Source organism: Aythya fuligula, chromosome 6, assembly GCF_009819795.1.
Source record: "Aythya fuligula isolate bAytFul2 chromosome 6, bAytFul2.pri, whole genome shotgun sequence".
Classification (NCBI taxonomy): Eukaryota; Metazoa; Chordata; class Aves; order Anseriformes; family Anatidae; genus Aythya; species Aythya fuligula.
In genome coordinates this window covers 14,031,899-14,055,213 of record NC_045564.1, presented here as the reverse complement: position 1 = coordinate 14,055,213, position 23,315 = coordinate 14,031,899, and the positions used below count along the sequence as shown (strand labels likewise).

Here is a 23,315-nt window from a genome sequence, read left to right as displayed (position 1 = left end):
AAATACATCTTCCATCTGTTACTGCTTTTCGTTGTATCAATTTTGAGGGGAAAAGTGAGTTAATAGATGATAACACTTCACAGCCTGGTAAATTTCTGGTAAGTGCACTGTGCAGAGGACTCTGGAGCACAGAAATGCCACATGCCAGCCTGTACGCAGAATTTACCTGTAGTTCTTTCTAGCAAATGCAAAGAAATTGAAGAGCTCTGGTAACTGGGCTCATCCCATGGATGGTGGCAGCCCCGTGCCACTTCCAAACCACAATTCAAACCTAACAAACCCGATCCCCTAATGAATAGCTTCTTTCAAACTGTTGATTTTTGCGTTATACAGACTAGTTCTGTTACTTTTAATACCACCTTTAGATCACGGGTAACACGGGTAAGTTGAATAGTCTTTCCTATATAATATTTAAATGTTACTTATAGTAGGTACAATTCAGCCTTAACACCAAAGGATTGCTGTCAGCTTAAACACAGTGCTTGGGGATGGGGGCATTAGTTACTATAGTACCAGTGCTGGTGAGATTTGGTGGCAGTGCTGGTAAACTGAAATCCACTTTGCAGATTGACTGACTATTACACGCAGCGGTCAAAGCAGGCTGGCTATTTTATGCCTGCACGTTGCATTTAAGGACTTCAAACAACTGCCTTGTGGGATGAGGCAGGCAGGCGCGCCCTGAGCTGCCCTGAAGGGAGATTTTGCCTTTGGAGCGTGGAGTGCGGCACTGAAAATAGCCTCGGGTGGATCCAGCTTTTGTTTTTAGCAACTTCCTCAACGTGGCTGTAAAAATTGTGCTGATCTTCGCCCATTGCCCTGCGTTTTTTTATTTGAAGCCTCAGCAGAGCATCATCTTCGAACTACACATAATAGGAAACTTTTGCAGAAATAGAGGGTAGCTAATTAGTACATTTAAAAAAAAAACAAAAAAAACACCACTTACATAATTGCATCAATAATGTTGATTTGAAGTCGTGGGTAAGTGTCTGCACTCCACAGGCACATGGCTGAAGACTTAGTGGGAGGACTTCAGTGCCAGGTTTGTGTAGAAAGTTTACATTTAACTTGGAGTAATCTGTAAGAGTTCAATACTAAATAGATTATTAGGAATTTTAAAAATGTTTTCACTGATGTAAAAATTGCCTTTTCCTGATGACCTTTTTGCTTAGGCATGCTAGTTGCTGAGAAAAAAAAAAAAGCTGGATTAGCTTTTTTTCACTTCGTCAGTCCTCATAAAGAGTAGACAAAGCTATTATAACTTGTAGATAACTTATTATATCAAAGATAAGAGCTTGTCTCAAGTTAGTGTAGATTTTACTTAGTTTCTTTAATTTTCATTGCTGTAGAGCGTATCTGTCAGAATGGCTTTAGACAAATCCTTTTCTTTTTAGACTTCGCTTTAGTGCTGGTGTTAGGAGCTTGTTTCCCAGTTGTGCCAAGGCTAAGTGTGGCCTTGCTAAAGTTTCTGTATAGTGCAACTGTTAAAACAGCAGACTCTATGGGAAAATTGCCGGTTGGCAGCATTTAGCTGCAGTATTGTGTTACGTATTGGAGTACAGCGTGGAGATCAACTGATCTTACTTAGCAACTCTTTTCCTTTTAGTATTGCACTATGCATGTTGAAAAAACAACAACAAAGACTTCTGGGTGTTTTGTTGTTGTTGTTTGTTTTTGGTTTTGTACCTGTTGGAAACATGCTAGTGCTCAGACCTGGCAGTGTTTCATTTTAAAGGGCTGTGGTGACTATTACTGTGCTAAGGAAATTGTATAAAAATGGAGGCCTAAAGCATGTTTTTAAAAAATAGTAGTATTTAAATAAAGGGAGGTATAAGGAAGTGTTTTTACTTTCAGGTGCTCTGAGCTGGTTGGTTTAATAGGCTTAAAATAATTCTTTTCATTAGTGCAGGTGAATGATTGTTGCTATAGCAGTTTCACAGGCCTTTACTGCAATTCAGTGAGCTCAGAAGCCCAAGTTTAGGTCCTACGTGTTTGTGGTTTGCTTCACAGTTACCACCTAAAGAGCTTTGTAGTTGAGTTGTTTTTTTTTTCCTCCTCTTCTCCTTACAGCTTTGCACATATCCTTATAGTGACACAGCTTTGTTAAAAGTATGATTGTGTCATTCTGAAGAGAAACAGCCAACTGAAGGTGGATTTTAGCTTCTGGGAATTTTGAGCTTTGACAAAAAAAAATTTCCTGAATTTTCAAAACATGCATTTTCTATATATGAATTATTCAGATAAGAATGTGTGTATATATATGTCTGTCTTGCACAAAAGCTAGCCAAGTTTCAGGTAAAGAAATTAATTGCTTAAGGTAGTGACTTAAAAAGCTGTAAGGTTTCTACAATCAACATTTTGTTATTTTCTAGTGATTGGAAAGTTGTAATTAGTGGAAGATGTTTTATTACCACTTGCATCTTTTTTTTTTTCCCCTGCTTTTACTGATGTTGTCCAAACCAAAAAGTTCCTTCTGTCTTTCTTGCTGACCTAATGGGGCATGTCTGCAGAGTGTGTGTGTGTAGGGAGGAGGTTGGGAAAGAGTACCGAACTCAGCTTGGTTTATCACGGTATGTCCTTGTGGTGTGTTATCAAAACATAGCTTGATTTGTAAGCTGTGTTTTAAAAGCATGGTATATCTCCAGCTAGCACAACTAAAAATAATTCAGAGCTGCAGTCTGACATACAGCCTCCAGCTACCTGTCTGCAGAATGATAACAAAATGGTAATTATGAAAGCAGTGAAAAAGAGAATATATTCCATGGGTTTCACCGTTTTAACTGGTGACAAGGCTTTTGAGTATTTAAGATGCTTTGTTATGGTCTGCTGAAGTTATACATCTTCCTTAGGAGGACAACAGAGAAAATGGGAGAGCTAACAAGTTACAGTGAATTGTTTGGAGCTGGGGTTGCAGGTCAGTGATTTGCTGCTCTCAGTAGCGATGCAGATCTGAAGTACTCCCATACGCCTGGGCTGCAACCTCCTGCTGTGTGGCTACACAGCCGTTTGTCGGATTGCAGCATGCGCTGTCGCAGAAAGTTCTTCTGTCATGAGAAAAGAGGGCTTAATTGAAAAGGGGAGTGGGAAGAGAACAAATCCACTGATGACTTCAAAAAGAAAACCATCACAAGGAGGAAAAAAAGCAGGGACAGGGAGAAGAAAGATTATGAAGAAAGGTGAAATCAGAAATTAAATAGAAGAAGGGGAAAAATCTAGGGAAAATGAACAAGAAAACATAATGAAGGCAATGAAAGCAAATAGTCTCTCAGAAGATACATATCTAGCTGAGAGTTTCATTTGGTGCATGTTGTCACAGTATCTGAACATATGTAATTAATGGTGAAGTAAATTGTGTCAGGGTTTCTGGTACTGGTAGAGTTAAAGAGGGTCTTGGAGGCAGGATGAAGGGTCTAGAATGCAAAGGGAATTGCTATGCTTTACAGTTCGTGTAGATGCTGTGGAAAGAGCACTGAAAAAAGGTTTGCAGTGCTTCACATTCTGGGTTTGCATTTTTATTTTGTGCTGTTTTCCTCCTGGTAGGCTCTTTTGCATGTAGGTGTCTCGAACTGAGAGGACTCTGTGTGCAAGTCTGTCTTGGTGACTTGTTCTTTTACCTCAGCATTGCCCCCTGAATGCTGTGTGTGTTTGTGTTGTTTACAGATTGCTCCTTGGTCTTCACATGGCAGGGAAATAATCTCTTGTTTGGGAACATCTGTGGTAATATAAAGGCAACAAGGAAAAGGGAGGAGGTATAGAAAAGAGAGAAGGGAAGGATGAGCAAAACTTCAAAACTTTTTGAAAATTTTATAACTTGTGGATTAGATTCAGTAAAATCTAAAATACAGTATGCAAATATTTTAAAACAATTTAAAAAACTATAACAAAATATGGGACAGCATGGATGTGTGTTAATGGACACGAGCAGAATCCGTTGCTCAGTCCTTGTTAAGGAAGTTGTTGGTTTTGGTCTGGCAGCTTGCTACTGAAAGTTAAGCAGATTGACTCTTAAAGTGAGACTGTTTCAAATGACTTTTTTGAGAGAATTTTCCTTTTTTATTTTTTTATTTTTTCTTGTTTGTTGTTTTAGTATCCTCCTTCCTCCCTATCTGTAAGTCAATTACTTTGAGGTTTCAGATAGGGAACAGTGAGGTGACAGAAGAACATATTGGCGGCTGGGTTGGTCACATTCATTAATTATTAAAAAGGTAGCAACCATGGCCTCAGATTCCTTGCGCTGCATTGGTAATGGCATTTCATGTTCAATCAAAAGACAATAATGTAGTGAAGCTGATTTTTATCCTGCTTTTACTAAAATTGATTTTTTCCTTGATAATCCCAAGTGTGGTACTCCCACACTGCTTTATATGTAGTAAATCAGTTGTAAAGTGGATGGAGTAGGATTTTCTGTAAGGAGGAAGAATCAAGTTAAAATCTCTCTGGCAGCTTTCCTGAACTGAAGAGCTGACACCTTTCCTATGCGTGTTCATAATGCAAGGTGTCCCCTTCAGAGTGTATTATTAATGTCCCTTGATTTTTTTTCTTTGTTTGAATATCTTGCTATACTTAGAATGGTCTGATGTAAATTATAAGCACAATTGTGTTTGGAAATATAAAGCTTGTACATGCTTTTTAGGTTTAGGGCTACCACACCGAGATGCAAGTTTTCTGATGTGTTTGAGTTTGCCAGGGTGTGACCCCGCATGTGATACCATCATGACAGTGTGGCATAAGAGAAGCCTTGTTATTACAGCAAGTAAATCAGTAGAAGCTAGAATAAATAGGTTTTTTGTTTGTTTTCTTTGGTCTTATCCTAGCCTGAAGTTGTCAATGTGTTATCAGCCAAATGCTTCTGGCAAACGGTTTACCTGTTGCTTTTGCAAGTCTTGTCTGTTTGGCACCCTATAGGTTCTAGTATCTGCCCTCCCTGCTGGCACTGTATCTACTCCTGAGGGATTGCTGGTCATGAACAAAATGCATGTGCTCTACCAAGAACAGTTTGCATTTATAATCTATTTTATAGATATCTAGTGTACAAGTAGCTTGTACACTAGTAGCTCTGCATAGCTTCTGGGAACGCTTCATCTGATCTGCTGCTAGCTGCTGTGTTGATCAATGAATGAAGAAGAATGCAAATTATTTTTTGTGCTTAGAATTGTCACGAGTTATTGCTTAATTTCATAAGATTTATACAATGTTATTTACTAGTTATCTACTAATTTCCATGCTCTCAAGAATACAATATACTAGTAAATTTTTAAAGTTGGTATGTATTAGAAAACTAGTAACCTCTGAAGAGTAAGTAATGGTTGTTTGGGGAGTGGGGTTGGGAAGCTGAAATACATTGGTTGGCATTGACACCAGTAACATGAACTAACCAATAGATACCCAGAGCAAGAATGTCACATCGTGTAACATCGCTGAGAATTCTGAAGGACACAATTTCTTTAAACAACTTTTTAAAACTTTGATTGTAAAAAATGAGTCTATTCACTCCTTTCGCCCAGCTGAAATGTGTTAAAGAAAGCTTTCCATTCAAGTTAATACTACAGAGTTGCTGACTAATGATCTCAGGTACTGTATTACTTAATGTTCTCCCACCCTTTTTTTCTTTTACAGAAAGATCCAGATTACCTGAAGCTTTGGTTGGATAGTTTTGTTTCTAGCTACGAACAGTTTCTGGATGTGGACTTTGAGAAACTGCCAACTAGGTATGTAGAATTACAGATCTGTTTACCTTTGATATCTGAACCAGACCTGGCTGAGAGCCCAGTCTCTTTCAATATCAATACCGCTTTTAAACAAAAGAATGCTTTTAATTGTTGAGTGGCACTCCTGTTTTTTGAAGGTCAAGTTGGGCTGGGAATGATGAAACTAGGCAAATACTGGTGTTTGTATTATAGCAGCAGATGGCATCTCGGTGTTCACTTGTTCCTGCTCACAGAAATATAATCATTCTTCCTTGTGAATTTGTGGAATATGTATTCATTATTAAATGTTACAGATGAAATAGTATTAGTATTAGTATTTGCTATCTGTACCAGTAGTGTCTGAATAGAAGTAAGGTCTAGGGAGAGAGGTCTGTAATATTATTTCTGGCATTGCTTCAAGAGTGAGGATGAGGTGAAATGCTCAATTAATTTTTTTTTTTTATCTGAAAACTTTCTAAAAATTAAAATGCACAAATGATGGACTTTCAAGGGATCTTTGCATCTGTGAAGACTTGAGTTCAGTGGCAAGAGCATTAGTGACTTCACCTATGATGTTGACCGCAATCATGAAAATATATTCATGAGATGGGTATTGAAGTCTAATTTCAGGTATTCATCTTTACTATTTTGAATTTGCTTTCTGTGCTCTCAGGATTGTGCTTTCAAGACTAACTAACTTTGCAAATGAGGAATAGAAACCTTAGACTGGATTTCTTTGAGATGCTTGCATGAACTAAGGGTTTTAAGAAAAAACAAATGTTAGAGCGCTCAGAAATCATGAGAACCGGTGTCAGTTATGTGGCTGTTATCGCTACCCGTGAGTGAATACAAAGAATGCCTCTCTCTGCATGATGGCTGCAGTCCAAGCCCTGTTGAAATCAATGGAAATTCTCTAATGGACTTTGGATCAGATCCTGTTTGAAGTGTAAGTGATAGCCTCTCCTGTTACAAGGAAATGAAGAATGCTGCAACTGGATCTCACTGGATGAAAACTGGGCATCTGATCTATTTCTATGAAATTTTTCTTCTTTGTGCTTATATTAATTCAACCACTAAGCAAAAGCTACAAATTAATTCTGTACTCTTTCAGAAGATATGTTATCTTTGCAGTGAGATATCAAAAATACATCATGTGTTTAGTTCAGGAAAAAGGTTTTTCCTTTAAGACAAGCTATCTTTTAACATACTATTTAATATTGAAATGTGATCAATGGAAGAGAAGGGTATTTTGGTACTCTTCTCTTTTTTTGTGCTCATGTTTTGTTGTTTTTTACAACAACTCAGTAAAATTTTAAAAGGAAACATGAAGCTTACCTGTGCAAAATAATAGCAGCATCTTCATTGTGCTAAATAATGGTTTTGTGAACGTAAAATCCCATATTTTTCCAAGGTTAATGACAGGATTAGTGGTTTAGCCTGAAAGAATAGTTTTGTGTAGATTCAGTCATTTGTACAATAGATGTAGAGAAAATGTATCAAAACAAGGTAGGAATGAAGGCAAGTTATTCTTGTGCTTTGATGGATGGATTTAAAAAAATTTAAAATTAACAAAAAATTCACACAAAAAAACAGGGACTGACATGACCCTGCTTTTTTATTATGTAAGTTTTGGTGTGCTTTCCAGCTAAGTGCCTGAAAGACCTTGTGTATTGAAGGGCAAAAGCCAGGAAATGATGAGCAACTGTGTTAGGACAAGGAAGCTTGTACAAATTGCTGGACAAAATTAACCTTTTGGAAGACTGCCATGGAGTTTCATGTCAATGTAAAACATGTTTTGTTTTTTGTTCAAGAAAACAACACTTAAGAAATGTAATAAAAATATTAGTCTTTTTTTTTTTCTGAAAGCAGTACTCTTAAGTAGGAGTGTCACTTGCTGATTTAACTGATAAGACTGTTTCTTCTATAAATCAGGATATATTATTTCTTGAAATCTGTTTTGGAAATTGGAAAAATGCACATAATAGAGAACTTGGAAATCTCATAACTTGGCGGATGAGTGTATCCATTGGTATGATTTGGCTGTAATAATAAGTAGAGTTTATACAGCTCAGTTATACAAAAAGTTATACAAATTCAGTTCTACCTACATCTTTGTGCATCTTCCCTATATTTTTAAGTGAAATGGTTCTCAATGGTGTCTACAGTGATTTTTTTACTGGTAAAATGAGGATATTGCACAAGAAAATAACTGCTGGCAACTTTGAACATTGAGCACAAAGGATTAATGCACATCTCTTCCTAAAAACAAAACAAAACAACAACCAACACAACAAACCAGCCATCTCATCAGTATTTACACTGGATAGGATAAAATGTTTACCAGCTGGTGGGAGGTTTTTTCCCCATCACTGAAGGGAATAAATTGTCATTTGGTTTAATGCTTTCAGAAACAACAAAGGTCTCCAGAGTGTTGTCATGCTCTTTTTCTGGCTTTGGTTTGCATGCTGTCGCACAAAAGAGCTTAAAGAAAACTCATGCAAAGTACCACAGACACCATACTTAGTTAACATATGGACTCCAAACCCACATAAAAAAAGATGCAGGAATCATGAGAGTAAAGCTGATTACACGGTTACTAGAAACTGGCTGCTGGAAAGTGACGCCTGCTTTTCTGCAGCCTTTGTTCCAAAGCGCTTGCTCACTGCTTTGGTGGAGGTGCGGCTGAGTCCCACTGTGCGGATTTGGGCTGTAATTGGATAAATACACTGTAAAGATGAATTTAAGTTCCTTTCAAAACACCTGGGATAATAATTTATGCTGCTGCGTAACCATTATACTGTGGTGCAAGTAGATGGTAAATAGGAGAACCCAAATGCATCAAGAACTCAGATTTTTGAGGTAGGGTACTAGTAATCACATAAGACTATCAGTTAAGGTATGTTTTTTTTTTTTTAATTTTTTTCTCCTTTTGAGTAGCTAGTTTATACAACAAGTCTTGTCAGGGGAAAAAAAAAGCACAGATGTTAGATACATACGTCTAACTTTTAAATTTGTATGGTAATACCATGGTGACTTGCTCTGGGCTGGAAAGAAGTTCAATTGTTTAAGCTCTGCAAATATATTCAGTCTGAGAAATCCCAGAAGATGAGCATTTCTTGAGCTGGTCTCACACAAAGCAGTTAAATCTTAGGGGTTGGTTGATGGCAAAGACGTGTGCCGACTGTGGAGGGAACGATCTGTGGTACATGAGGCATAGAGGGAGTGCCATTTGCTTACCTACGAAGCATTTTGTGATCATACTGAAAAAGACTCATTGGCCGTTTTAGCAAAATTACTTCTGATGTAGGACTTCAGTTGTCAAAATTATGTTCTTAATACAGAGGTGGTGAATTAGCAGCTTATTATGAGCAATACTTGTGGTCCCAGAGGGTATGGATCTGCTGGCATCTTGAGGGATGAAGCTGCTATCACAGCAGTTAACATTTCTTTGTCTTTTTTTGGCAGCTGTGCGGTGAAAAAAGCAGTTGCTCGCAGTTTTGTCAGCTAGAGCCTAGGTCCTATGAAAATTTCTGTCAAAACTTTTCAGATCCCTTGAGCAAGATCTGAAAAGCAAATCACATAACTGCAGAAGCAAGAGAATGAACAGTATTAGGTCCTCTGTATCCATGTAGGGGAACGTTTCTTTTCTGAGACCTGGGAACTTGCTGTCACTTGTGCCTGTGGAGTTGCTTTATTAAGTGGTCTCTCTTTCATATAAGCTTCCTTTTCAACTTCCTTTTCAATGTAGTTGATACATTGCTCCTCCTTTTCCTCAATTTATTGGTATCACGTTGTTGTCACTCACTGCATTTCCCACTGCCTTTTGAAGCATTTTCTTACACAAATATGTACATGCATGTCATAACGAATTCCCAAGTTAGCAGTGTTTCTTGCGTGATTTTTTTTGGTAATTTTTCCCTGGGCTTGGCTGTATTAAAAGCTTCTGTAAGCTGTAAGGCTCCAGCTTGTCTTCCTCTTCCTGTGTAGGGTTTGGAGCAAATGTGTCAGGGTAAATGGCTGAAGCCACAGGCAAGCTCTGCCATGTGAAGCAGTGGACGTACAGCTTGCTGAGAGACAGCTGCCCTTTAACATGAGCCAAAAGGAGCTTCAATAAACAGTCTTCATCCCAGAGAATGCTTTAACACACCTATAAATTACTACAGTGTTGCTGAAATGGGTTACTGTATGGCTATTCTAGAAGCACTGGCTTAGCTACTGGTTTTATTTTAGAGTTATTTTCCTTCTTTTGGTTCTCACTGGTGTATTTCTACAAATGTTTAACAAAACAATGAGTGAGAGTATCTAATGTCCTCCAGGGCCCTGTCTGGCCTTGATGGAGTTGTTGAATTTAAGACCAACACGAGAGTCTTTTTTTTTTGTACCTAAAAATAGTTAGCTATAAAACAAGATTTAAAAAAAAAAAAAAAAAAAAAAGTGTGTGTGTGGCAGGGGGAGCTATTTGCTGAGTTAAGGACACTCAAAGTAGTATGGATGGGTCAGGCTTTCATGCAAAATCCGTGTACCAGCAGTCAGGTGAGTTGCTGGGAGCTCTCCCTCTTGCACATTCAGATCCTGATTTTCAAATCTTCTTTCATTTAATTTTACTGTGAACTGTTGTGTTTTTTTTTTTTTCTGCATTAAATCTAAAAAGCTATTTTTTCGGTATTAAACCTCATTTTTTCCTAGTTTGGGTAGTTTGTGTAAGAAATACGTTAAGTTTCTCATGCATTATTGCCAACTGGGCTTCTATAACTACTCAGAAATTGGCATCTAACTTATTTTAGTCTTAAGTACAAGGTTGAAAATGTTCCCTTGTGTTTAGTTTCATGTTTTATTTCACTGTGGCCTTGTTTAGGAATTTTTGCAGGCTTTTTGTTTACCTACTGAAGATCATAGATTTCTCTGTGGTGATTAAAGCAGATCAACTTGTGTAAGAGAATTTAGGAATCCACCTAAAGTATTCTTATCTTTTTTTTTTTTTTTTTAATTTTTATTTTTTAATGCAGTTCTTTGAGGAAGAGAAAGCTCAAGCTGCCTTATTGGCACCAGGCATTTCCTTGTACTTCATAGGAAGTGCTTATGAACAATCAGTTGCTACAATTCAGTAACCTTTCTTATACAGGTTTATTGGTACTCTACATTAGCTCACTGAAATAGATGCTAATGTGTCAATCCCATGATTAAGAATTCTGTGTGTTTGTTTTTTTATTTTTAGGGTGGATGATGTCCCTCCAGGAATATCACTGCTTCCTGACAATATTCTTCAGGTCCTTAGGCTCCAGCTGCTGCAGTGTGTCCAGAAAATGTCAGATGGACTAGAAGAGCAGCAGCAGGCTCTGTCACTTCTGCTTGTGAAATTCTTTATCATCCTTTGCAGGTATTTGTTTTGGTTGCTACCTCAACAAGGATATTGTTTTGTTTCAGTATTCTAGATGCAGCCTATAGATTCTAATGACATATACAATGTGATTTGACACTTTCTAATAGAAACAAAGTGCCACTTTTCACAATCTTCAAACTAAAGAAAGAGGGAGCAACACAGTCAGTGATGTTTGCTATGAAAAATGGAGTAGAAGGGGCTTAGACACTAAATTCTTTGTAATTATATAAGATATATTTATGTGAATTGAAAGCATGGTGTACCTGGTGTAAGAAACACTTGTTAAAGAAAAGGCACACTTTAGCTAGTGTTGGATATGAAAGAACTCGAAAGAGGATTGTACAGGAAGAACTGCTTCACATTCTTAACACGCTTATAATTCCATAAACAGCTTAGGGATCTGACTTATTCTATTAATGCAATTGGCTTCCTTCTGAGACTTATGCTTTATTTTGTAATACTGTTCGAGCAGGTAAACGCTTCTGTTTTTAGGGATGTATTTCTCCACATTTCTTCAAATTTTTATTGCAAACTGCATTGAAAGAGGAAGAGGATAACATATATAATAGGGATTCCTCTGTTCTGAGAGGTACTTAAGCTTTTTTGAGTCCTTTGATCTTCCTTATCCCTAAAACAGTACAAAGAGGTGTAGGGCAGTGTTTAAGTATCCTAGAATATTAAAAATAAGTTGAGTAGATGGTGGCTGCTGTGTTTATGAATTACCAGCTGTTTTAAGTCTAAGTTGCTGAAAAGTTCTCCTTACATCATCGCTTTAGTATTTCATCTTTGTGACGTTCCTAAAACTGAGAAATAATGCCTCTTTGTTGCTGTTGATTTATTTGGTGTTCTGAATGCCTCTTTGTTGCCGCTGAATTTAGTGTTCTAAAATAATCTTAGATGTTTCTTTTCCTTGGGAGAATTTCAAGTGCATGACAGCTTCTAGGTAATATATTTGCTTAAACTTGTAGACAGTGTACATGACTGCAGTATCAGTCTCCTTGTAAAGTTCTAGTAATGTGGACGAAATTGAATTTATTGTCTCTGTTATCAGATACCATTTATAAGCTTTCTATTTAAAGTGTCCTGGGAATCTGCTTAACCTCTGAAACCCCAAATTCCAGATAGAGCTGGCCTACAGCTGGGAGACTCAGGCCTTTCTTTTCCTTCCTGTTAGAAGAAAGCTTGTGTACTATGTTACTGTGACAGAAATAAACATTTGAGTACATGCAGTCTTTTGGGGAGTAATTCTGAAATGCTGATACAATTTTCTATGATTATAGATTGACTACTAAAACAAACATTGTTTGAACTAGCCTCAGATAGATAGTACACTGTGTACATTTGTGGTTTCTGTGTTGCCTTCATAGAAATTTGGCTAATGTGGAAGAGATTGGAATGTGTTCGTACATTAACCACGTTATTACCATGACTACATTATACGTTCAACAGGTATGTGTTTACTAATTGTCTGTTATTTTCCCCATCTGATACTTCCTGCTCTGGCTTATGTGATCCCCCTCTAAGTAAGAAAGTGTTTGTGGGGGAGAACATGAGGGTTCAGAGCTTCTGGAGGAGTACAGGAATGAATTTTAATTAATTTTTAGTTATTAGAAATCGTCTGACAACAGCTTTTTTTTTTTTTTTTTTTACCCCCCTTCTGCAGTTAAAAAGCAAAACAAAAGAGAAAGAAATGGCAGATCAGACCCCAATAGAAGAATTTGTGAGACATGCACTGGCTTTTTGTGAAAGTCTCTACGATCCATATCGAAACTGGAGGCAGCGAGTTGCAGGGTAAGTGGGGATCAGGACTGGATCATAAACTGTGTTTTATAACTGCAGATAAATTATATATATTAGGTTTCTAACAGAACTACTGCTGCCTTATGTCAAACTACAATAAAATGTAGTTGTGTGCACAGCTGTTGTGCTGTTGCATTGTACAGCTGTTTGAGTTGATAGTCATAAGCATTTGATTTGATGCTGTGTTAGTTTTTTTCAAAGACACTTGAGAATAGAGTTAATGATTTTTTTTTTTTTTTTTTTTTACCAAATTAAACATTGAGCAGGCACTCTTGAAAGTGAACTTCAGTGCCACCAGAGTTGTCAGTACTGGTATATCCTGTTCTGTTCAGTGGTAAAACAGCTCTGAGTCGTTTTGAAAAGTGGGTAGAGAGCCAGGAAATGGGCTTTCTGAGATAAACTTCTGTCATTTTAGGCTCAGGCCCTGCTCTTAGAAGCTGCTAGTGATTCACTTTCTGCTGTAACTGGCTCTTCAGAGTCTAGCTGTTAAAAATTCCTATGAGATTTTTCATGTACAATTCTCCCTTATTACTACCAAATTTATTAGAATAATGTTAAACGTATGTGGTCTTCCACAGTATAGTCAACAAGTTTTTCTGCTGTGTCTACAAGTCCTGGAGTTGTTGATTGCTCCTTGCTGCTATCATTCAGAGCTGCTCTTCCTTTAGTTCCTTAGTTTTATTTCTATCAGGAAACTTTTGATATGCATACTAAATATTGGACTTATTCATGGAAATAACTAAAGGCATAGAAAGAACACATCTCATCTTACCTAGTCTTGTAAAATTTAGGGTCCCTTTTCACAGTTTATATCCTGTAGAACTGGGCTGCATTTGTGCAACAAGTTGCTTCTGATTCTACACATACAGAGTGGAGGTCACACAGAGTGATGTACCCTGGTTTCTGGGGTTTCTTTGTAGCTGGCAACCTGTGGTATGTTATAACACTGCATGGACTGCAGGTTTTAGGAGGCTGTCTTTCACGGTAGAATCACGATCTTAGAGGTTTTTTCCAACCTGAATGATTCTATGACTAACTAGTCCAATGTTTAATCTAGTATTATTTAGTACTAGGTTAGATAAAACAAGCAATACTAAAGCTAGTAATACTGTCTTTTTTTTTCATAACAGCTTGAATCGCTGTTCACGAAGTAAACAGAATATTACAATGAATCAATATAACCACATTGTAGAAAATGTTATATTTTCTGAAACTGGATGTGATTTAGGTACATTTCAAAGACTACATGTATTTTCTGACAGTTTAGAGTTATTTGTTTTTGTTTTTTAAATGAGGTTATAAATCTCACGTTTTGTTTTGAGTTTGTAACTGACCAACATGAAGCTCTTTCCGTTGCTTTTTCTTTTCAAAAATTTGCTTGTTTCTTTAAACTATTGGAACAAGGAAGCCAGAGGGAAAGGGGCAGGTGAAAGCAGTTGAATTAGAGCAAAATAAATTTTTGAAGATCACAGTATAAATATGTTGCATCTTTGAAAATAAGTTTGTAGGTGTATTGGTAGAATTAACTCCCTTTATTTTGTTCTCCCTACCTCTCATAATGAACTCACAATAATGTTTTGTCCCCATTTCAAATTGCATGGCTAAGAACTTTGGCAGTCCAGCTGATGACTTAGTTACAATAAGCAAAGACTAAATAGGACTTGATGGTTTTTTTGTTTGTTTTCGACCAAACCATATGGTAAAACAATACATTTTTCAAAAGAGTGGAACAGTAAGTAAACTCATGGTTAGTTGTGATTCGTTTTTTCAGGGTGAAATACTTCTTATTGTTTTTTGGACCCGCAGGCAAAACTTTTAATTTTTGGCAGGATTCTCTATGATGAAGTCATGAAGTAATAAATTATAAACAAAGTGTCTTATCTTTTTAAATGTAATTTCAGACGTATCCTAAGTACAGTTGAAAAGAGCAGACAGAAGTATAAACCGGCTTCTCTCACGGTTGAGTTTGTCCCTTTCTTTTATCGTAAGTATTAGCAGCAGCATGTTTGAAAACGTTATTCTTTGGAGGAGTGAAGTTAATAATTCTAAGTTCTATTCCCCAAAGAATGTTTGATAAATCTTACTTGCATCTTACTTGCTTTCTGAGGCTGAATGAATTGAGATGCTTTTTCTTCCTTTTTGCTCTGGGCAGCACCATCTTGCCATCCTTACTTGTCTTTGAAAACCTGGCCTTTTATTTATTTATTTTCAGGCTTCTTTCAGTGCCTACTGTGGTTTAATAGGGTTGTCTCTGTGAATTCTCAACTTTTCCATATATTTAAACTGTTGAATATGTGCTTAGGACATTAGTAGTAATAGGTAGGACATGGTAGTACTAAAGACTTTTTCTGGTCTACTCAATATCATGATTTTCCACATTCTACGAATGATTTTAATTTGTCTCAAGCTCCCCAAAAGATTCAGAGGCTATAAAGTCAAGGAAGTAGTGGCCTTTGTTTCCTTTCAAGACCAGGTTGTAAAAAGAACTGTGCAATTTTCTTTTAAAAGAAGACTTATGCTTTCAGTATGTATAGAAATGTTTCTTACTGGTAACTTGTAGTTGTCTTAAAAGTTACATTATTATTTTAATGAATATGGAATTCTTACACTTTCAATTTCTGTTTTTTGTTTAGAATTTCAGTTTTTAGAAACCCAAGTCATTAACATTTTTATCTTGCAAGTTACTAATGTTTTACAATGGGTAATTCCAAATAAGAGTCCTTCCTGGTTTCAGTTGCAGCTTCTATGAGTGTTGTGTTAGTGTATACTCACTGCTTTGCGTATTAGCATGTCCTCAATAATAAATAGTAAATAATAGTAAATAGCCCTCAAAAAAGGGCTTATTTTCCATTTTGGTACAGTTGCTGTACCTCTATACGTCTGTCAGGCTTCCTGAAACATGTTTTATGTGAGTTGAAGGTTTGGCCTAGTGAATTGCTGATAAATGTAATGTTGTCATGTTCTTCTGATAGTGCTGAAAGGGGTGCATTTGTGTCTGTCATTTACATGGAAAAAAAGTGGAGATCACATAGTTGACATTTTGTATTAAGTTTGCATGGTGACAAGGAGCAGGGGAGCTTATTTTTTATTATTCCTGTGTTTTTGAGAGGCGCGGGGGACAAAAACTTTGTATAATTTATGTGACCAAAATAAGGAAGCCTTGTACTTTTTATTTATTCCAATCAGAATGCTTTCAAGAAAGTGAACATCTCAAGGAAAGCCTGAAATGTTGCCTGCTACATCTCTTTGGAGCTATTGTGGCTGGTGGTCAGGTAAGGATGTTCTAAATTTTTTTTCAGCTGCTGAAGTCTTCAACCACCTTTTCATTGTTAAAGGCTTACACATACCCCCATAATCAAGAAGAATTTGCTTACTATGAATTAGTTGTTAATCTTGTGAAATGTGAGGCCATTCTGTACAATAGTATCTAAAAGATAAAAGACTGGTTCTTTTTTCAAATAGCAGTTGCTATCTGTAACTACAGGTTCATAAGAACTTGCTATAATATTTTTGCGTCATAAGAATTATATTCCTTTGCAGATAGAAACTTAGTTTAGTTATAAAGATGTAAATTTTATATCATCACATGGAATTATTTCCTTGCTTATTTCCTTGCGTGTTTCAGTAGGAGGTACAGGGAGTTTGTGTGAAAACACAGATCTAAAATGAAGTTTCAAATTAAGGTTTATTTAATACTAGGAGGTTATCAAGGTTACTTCATAAGAATTTTGACATCTGTTTAAATGATGTTTCCTTTTCCATATAAGCATTCTATTTTGAGAAAGAAGGCCTAGTTAAGTGGACAAAATGGGTCACATTTTATCTGTAGCCTTCAATGTAATTCAAGCAGAATGTTTCATATTCACTTAACAATTACAGTGCATAAATTAGAATGGACACAATATCACACGTTGCATGATTCAGGTATTTTCAAACCAGCAGTTTCCATTTGAGTTGTTTTCATCCTTAATTTTTTTCCCCGTGGGTTTCAGAGGAATGCTCTTCAAGCAGTATCTCCTGCTACCATGGAAGTTTTGATGCGTGTTCTAGCAGACTGTGACAACTGGGATGATGGGAGTCCTGAGGAAGTGAGCAGAAAGGCAGAGCTTACTCTGAAGTGCCTGACAGAAGTTGTCCATATCCTTCTTACCAGCAGTTCTGACCAGCGGCAAGTGGAGACCAGTACAATATTGGAGAACTATTTTAAGCTGCTTAATTCAGACCATTCAGCTTTACCTAATTCAAGGCGATGTAGGCAGTGGGAGAGCAGGTTCATAGCTCTTCAGATCCAAATGCTGAGTGAGTACCCACTTGTGCAGTTCCTTTAAATATCTCTTAATAACTCAGAAACAAGTAATGATTCAATCATAATACTAATATAGCCAGATGCTTTACAAATAAGTGTTTCCCTTGCTATGCAATTGAAAATTTTCAAACAATTCTTCTCGTTGATGTTACTTTAGACATGCTCTTTCACAATCATATTTAACCAAAGTGTCAAGGTTCATGGACTGCCAGTTTCTGTTGAAAATTTTTTTGCTAGGCAACAGCTGATGGTCTTCATAACTGCAGAGTAAGGAGGGTCTGTAATAAAATACCCATATGATGTCCATTTTGTGATGGTTTGCTTTTCAAATGGCATTACTATAAACGCTGGCCAAAGATGATGGTCTTAAACAGTTGGTGCTAGGTCATTGGAGGATTAAAAAGATAAGCATTCAGGATTTGTGTTCTTTTTTTTTTTTTCCTCCACTTTGTTGTTCAGAGTGGCAAATATAAATATAGGTATTTCCTTCCCCAAAACTTCCAAGAAAACTGGAGTAGTATTAAGGTGACAAATGCTTACAATGAAAAGCTGCTGTAGAATACAGAGAAACTGCTTGATGAGGAAGCTAGTATTTCTGTGCTTTAAAAAAAAGACATGATGGTTAGGTACTTAAAAATGGCAGTCTTTAAACAGAGCCCTAAAACAATCCAAGATATTATATAGATCAATTTTTTTCCAGATATGCTAGGTTATGTGATTTTTACAATGTCAAAATGTGTAGCTTTAGGTCTAGTGCTCTGTGCTTAAAATGTACATAATTTTTGAACATAGAATATATGGTGTATAGTTTGTTGTAAAATTTTTTCACGTTTATTATGTACCATTTCTGATTGTGTTCCAAAGGTAACAGATTAAAAAAAAAAAAAAAAGCTTAATGGATTTGGGAAGTATCTTGTTTTTGATGGCAGTTCTGTTTTAATTTTGTAGATACCATCACAGCCATGTTAGACTGCACAGATAGGCCTGTTCTGCAGGCAATTTTCCTTAACAGTAACTGCTTTGAGCATCTCATTCGACTGTTGCAGAACTGCAAGGTAAGTTTTCTCTTATCTGTGTTTTTTAACAAAACCAGTTTTGCAATATTGCAGTTATATTAATTCCATTTATATATTCCTTCTAAATAAGTTATGATCTTTTTAGTGTCTACATGCTGAAAGTAAAACTTTAGTTTGGCTAGAGCCGTAAATACTGTGAAAGATCTGAAAGATCTAAGTTGGTCTAATTGTGTATTTTTTGCTACTGAAGTATATTGCTTGTCTGTATTATAATTAAAAATACTCATTTTGAGTTCTGAGCAAAAAGACCTTTATAGACACTGCTCAAGCTGTTACAAATGTTCTTAGATTGTTCTTCTCCTACGTAGGGTCTAGTGTTTACAGTAACGCTTATTAATCTTGATCCCAGGATTTGCAAGCCAGCGTCTTCCACTGATTCCTCTGTAGATTTAATTTTCTTCTTCATATTCAGCAATATATGAAAAAATTGTTTGGATTATGATTTAACTGTACTCATAATCAGTGGTGGAATGCTAATTTACTTGAAATGTTTTGAACAGTGTTTGTGTTTTTTGTTTGTTTTTCATCTGTTCTGAAAATAGTTCACCTTTCCATTCTCCTACTGTGTTTGGGCATCTGTGCCTATTCTTATACTGACCTTGTACTCTGTAAGAAACTTCTTTCCTAGTTTCTTCTTAAATCATCAAGCAGTGAGACAATTACCTGTTCATGGAGACTCTGTCTTTGTTCCTGCTCTTATGTAAACAAGTGGGATTTATAATTTAGGAAAGCAGGAATGCTTACTTTTTTTTTTGATTGTTCCTTTCATTTCCACTCTGCTTGTATGTCTGTCATAAGATACGCATTTTGGAGTTTTTATCTTGCAATAGTCTTACATGCTACTGTGATGAATTGGCTATCAATGCTGCCAGGTTACCACATAGGATTTTTATTAACTTTTTTGTTTTTTTTTTTTAGTGAAAATATCCCCAAGGATGATAAATGGGAAGGGGTGTGTGGATCTGGGAAAGATGTTGTGTTTTCCAGTACATCTTTACACTTTTTGAACATCAAATGGCAAAGATGAATTTAGTATTCGAATTAGGATTTCCCCTTGTTACTGGAGGAAGACGACCCTATTTCTAGATTTTAATTTTTTTCTTCCCTGCGCATGAAGACCTTGTTACTGGATTCGTTAGCAAGCTGTGTAAAACACAGTTCTGCAGTTCTGTGTCAGATAGCAGGAGAGCTCAGACACAGATATGAAACTCGGGAATGTATTTGATCTTCAGCAGATTTGAAGAGAGAAACTTTCATGGAGAGAAAGGAGGGTCAAAGAAAATCCATACCACTGTTTCTATTACTATAGCTATCTCAATTTGAGGTATTCAAGCCCATACTTTAAAATCATTTGCTCTTCATCAGTCTTCTAAAACTTAAATCTTTTTTTTTCCCCACATTTGCTGGTTTTAAGCCTTATGGACAAATTGTCTTGCCTGAACTATGCTCTAGGATTAGAGATCACCACAAGAGCTTCTTAAAACTACTCAGTTAAGTTTTGGTGATCTGAATGTCACCTTTAGTCTGTGATATCCAAGAAGAGGGACTGTATTTTAAGAGGTATCAGAAGGGGCTCCTTCTATGCTAAGACATGTAACTAGTTGCTCGTAAGTCCTGAATCTGTTCTCTTTGATTAAATTCTCTTGGAGATCAGACTTTGAGCAAAGCACAATTACCTCTAGCAGAATGCCTGGTTGAAAATGTGTGACTATTGTCTGAACAGCTTTTACATAGAATACTTTTGACATATATTGTCAGAGTTAAAGTAACCCACCTGAAAAAATTGCCTTTTTTTTTTTGCACGTCTGCATTTCCTTTTGTTTAAGGTTCTTATTTGCACTTGTTAATGCTATAACCCTCTGAATGTATTGTTGTAATTCTGAAGTATTAAGTGCTCTTGACTGTCATGTACTTTTTAAACTGACTTGTATTTCTATGTGCTTTCATGCCTAAGTAAGTGTATCTTGAGTGTCCTCCTTTTTTTTTTTTTTTTTTACCCTTATTTATGGAAGTTGATTTCCTAGGTTGCTCCTCGAAGGAGAGAATGCCTAATAGGTAATGGAAGGAAATGTATGAGGAAAAAATGGGGAATGCTTAGTTTTCACCCACTGAAGGAAAGATATATTTTTTTTTGTGGTTGTTATTGGTTTTGTTTGTTTTGTTTTTAAAAGGATTTTTAAATCATTTTGATCATGGAATATTTAACATGTCTCTTTAGAATGTAAAAACAGAAGAAAAATTTTAGTCTTGATTAGATTATGACTGAAATTTGCACACAAAGTGACTGCAATGGATTATGAAGATACTTGAGTTTCAAACTTCTGAATTCAGGTGGAGAGGGGAGGAATCTAGCTGCTATACACAGAGCAGCTTATGCTTAAAATGCATGATAGGTATATGTTTTATTTACAACCTGTCAGATTCTTAAAATAAAAGCAGATATTTTACCCTTCTTCCTGTCCTGAAGGCTTATGTGCCCCAGAAATTCTACTGCTGTTGCTGTTAGACAGTTTAAATATTTTGTCTAGATATCTTCAGCCTTCACGTAGGATGAGACATAAGTGGGCACCAGTGAGGCACCTGTATCCATTTCTTTGCCAACGTTCCGTTTTTGTCTTTATTTCTTAAAAGTAAATTTTCATCATGTTGCATTTAGTAAATGAAATCAGTTGCTAAGCTGTTGACCACTTTTAACTTCTAGATAGGTCTGTTTCCTTGTCTTAGTGATTACATACTGACATCTAATTCAGGGGAAAAAAAGTGCAATAAGTGTCCAGCAAAAGTACAGAGTAATCTTCAGTGTTCTAAGAATTAACAGAAGATTAATGTTAACGGAGGATTGCATCTCACCAGTGTGAGAACTCACTTGTATGTTAAACACAAATCTAGGGCAGCCTCCACAGGTTTGGCTGGAGGTAACTGTTTAATGCAATTATTTCCATTATTCTTGTCTCTGTTTCTAACAGCTGTTTTTAAATGCTAACAATAAAGTGGCAGACAAGAGTGAAAAAGACCTTGCCAACAAATTACTGACAGAAATGAATGAGGACCAGGTACCTACCTAATCTGTATTTTGCTTCAGTTGAGGTTGAGACACAACGACAGGAAAATTGGTTCCTGTGCTTCACCTTAATGATCCTCTTTAAGCCTTTTGCAGCAATCCTTATGTTGCTGCAGCCATCAGTATTTTCTATCTGTGGAAAGTAATTTTCCTGATTGAATTCAACTTCAGTTTTATTTATCTGCTTCACATTGCAGATATTTCAATAAATTGAGCATCAGTTATGCATTTTTAAAAGGTGAAGTACATGAATGAAATCTAAATTCTATCAAGCTGGTGATTTTTTTCCTTCCCTTTCCTCTTTTTTGCTTCTTTGTCTCAGCACTGTGGTGTTTTGGATTCTGGGGCCTTGTTTGTGAATCTCAGTGGTTGTATTTGATGTCCTGATTCTGTGCTTGTCATCAAGAACAGATGTTCACAAAACAATGGACAGGCTGAATCAGGGAGGTAGGAATAGCCTGTTGCTTTAATTTTCCCGTAATGTTGTGGAAAGTACCAGATGGAAATTGTTGTTATATTAATTTTGTAGTAGAATAATTTACTCTGATGAAATATGTAAAGATGCGAAGTACAAAGTGTGGTAATCTACAAATTGTGATTATAATAGGTTTGGCTTTTTTAGAAACTCAGTGCGAGACTAACTGCATGTAAATGTTTATTCACATCTAACGGTCTTCTGATTCTTGACATTTCATTGTCAAAATATTTCTGATACGCAGTTTAATATTTCAGGGATAATGAAACTGAGTATGTTTGCACAGTTTTGCTCTAGGTTTACTGATGGACATGAGATGGTGCTCTGATTTTTTTGACCTTAAAACCAGCATAGAGATACCACCATAAACAAAAATTAGAGGGAAAAACTAACAGCAAAAAAAGATAACTTGAAATGGGAAAAGGAGATGTTAAGCAATGAGATGAGGTTATGGATGAGGACGCCACCTTACTGTGCTGGTGTGACTAATCTCTTATAATTTGTGTGTGGGTTGCATTGGTATATAGGGACTTAGATGTTAAATAAAACACTTCGTATGAAATGCACATGCCTGATGGATTGTCAAGCAGCACACACACACCTTACAAGAAACTTCTTAATTTGTTTTCCTCCCTCCCTCTTGAGGTTGTCCATTAGCTGCATGAGGAGAACCTGTTTGTCCATCAGAATATTTCAAGTGCAATGAGTTTTGTGAATGCTTCTCTCTTCTTCCTGAAGTATTGTCTATTGTTAATGCAATCTTTCTTGTAGGCTGTGGGCGTTACGAAATCTTTATTGGTGGGGAGATGATTTTTGGAGCATGTTGGTAAACTCTTGGTTTTCATCTTGGCAGAAGGGAATGGTATAGATTTTGGAATAGAATGGTCTTTGCACATTTGTATGTAACTTCTATATCTGCTACTTTCAGGTGTTTCAGGGACACCTAGACTGCTTGGCGGTATCAACCATTCAAGCCCTCACAGCAGTAATGCTCAAGTCTCCAGCTGCTAAGGTAATGGTACATATGCAGTGGTCTACTTGCAATAGACCTCCTGATGCTGTCTCCAGTTAGCATTTTTATTGAAAAATTCTTGATAAGGAATCTTGCTAATTAAGATGAGCAACTTGTGTCTGCTAATTTCCGCCAGATAGGAGCAGTTGATTGGCATCCCTTATCTTTTTATTTGTTTCCAGTGGCTGGATTTGAGATATTTTGATATCAAAACTGGAAGAATGGAGCACTAATGGTATTTGGAGCTGTTGTAAAGGGAATAGTACATCGTTACTTGTCCCATGAATACCTGGGATAGAATTAATGAGTATTTGCAGAGTACAGCTTCAGGGAGGAGTAGGTATTGTAGCTTTACTGTGTCTTTAATCCAGGACCATACTGCTGTCTAAATGGTGGTCTTGCCATTACCCTGCCTTTCCTTTGTAGTTATTCTTGTTGTTTGATAAATAGATAGGCAGTGGTTAGTTTGTGAATCTGACTAGAAGCTGAGGCTGCAGAGAAGTAGAGTTATTCTTAGATTG

The 23,315-nt window shown here is 36.5% G+C and overlaps 1 protein-coding gene across 2 annotated transcripts in view; it reads left to right on the top strand.

The window, feature by feature from the left end:
* NBEAL1 (neurobeachin like 1) overlaps positions 1-23,315 on the top strand; it is a 79,697-nt gene that overhangs the window by 11,493 nt on the left and 44,889 nt on the right. For both annotated transcript variants that reach the window (XM_032189861.1, XM_032189862.1), the window contains exons 3-11: positions 5,614-5,705; positions 10,900-11,061; positions 12,432-12,513; positions 12,728-12,855; positions 14,766-14,848; positions 16,051-16,136; positions 16,857-17,163; positions 18,119-18,225; positions 22,711-22,794. In XM_032189861.1, the coding sequence (XP_032045752.1) occupies positions 5,614-5,705; positions 10,900-11,061; positions 12,432-12,513; positions 12,728-12,855; positions 14,766-14,848; positions 16,051-16,136; positions 16,857-17,163; positions 18,119-18,225; positions 22,711-22,794 (1,131 nt within the window). The remainder of the gene's footprint in view (positions 1-5,613; positions 5,706-10,899; positions 11,062-12,431; positions 12,514-12,727; positions 12,856-14,765; positions 14,849-16,050; positions 16,137-16,856; positions 17,164-18,118; positions 18,226-22,710; positions 22,795-23,315) is intronic.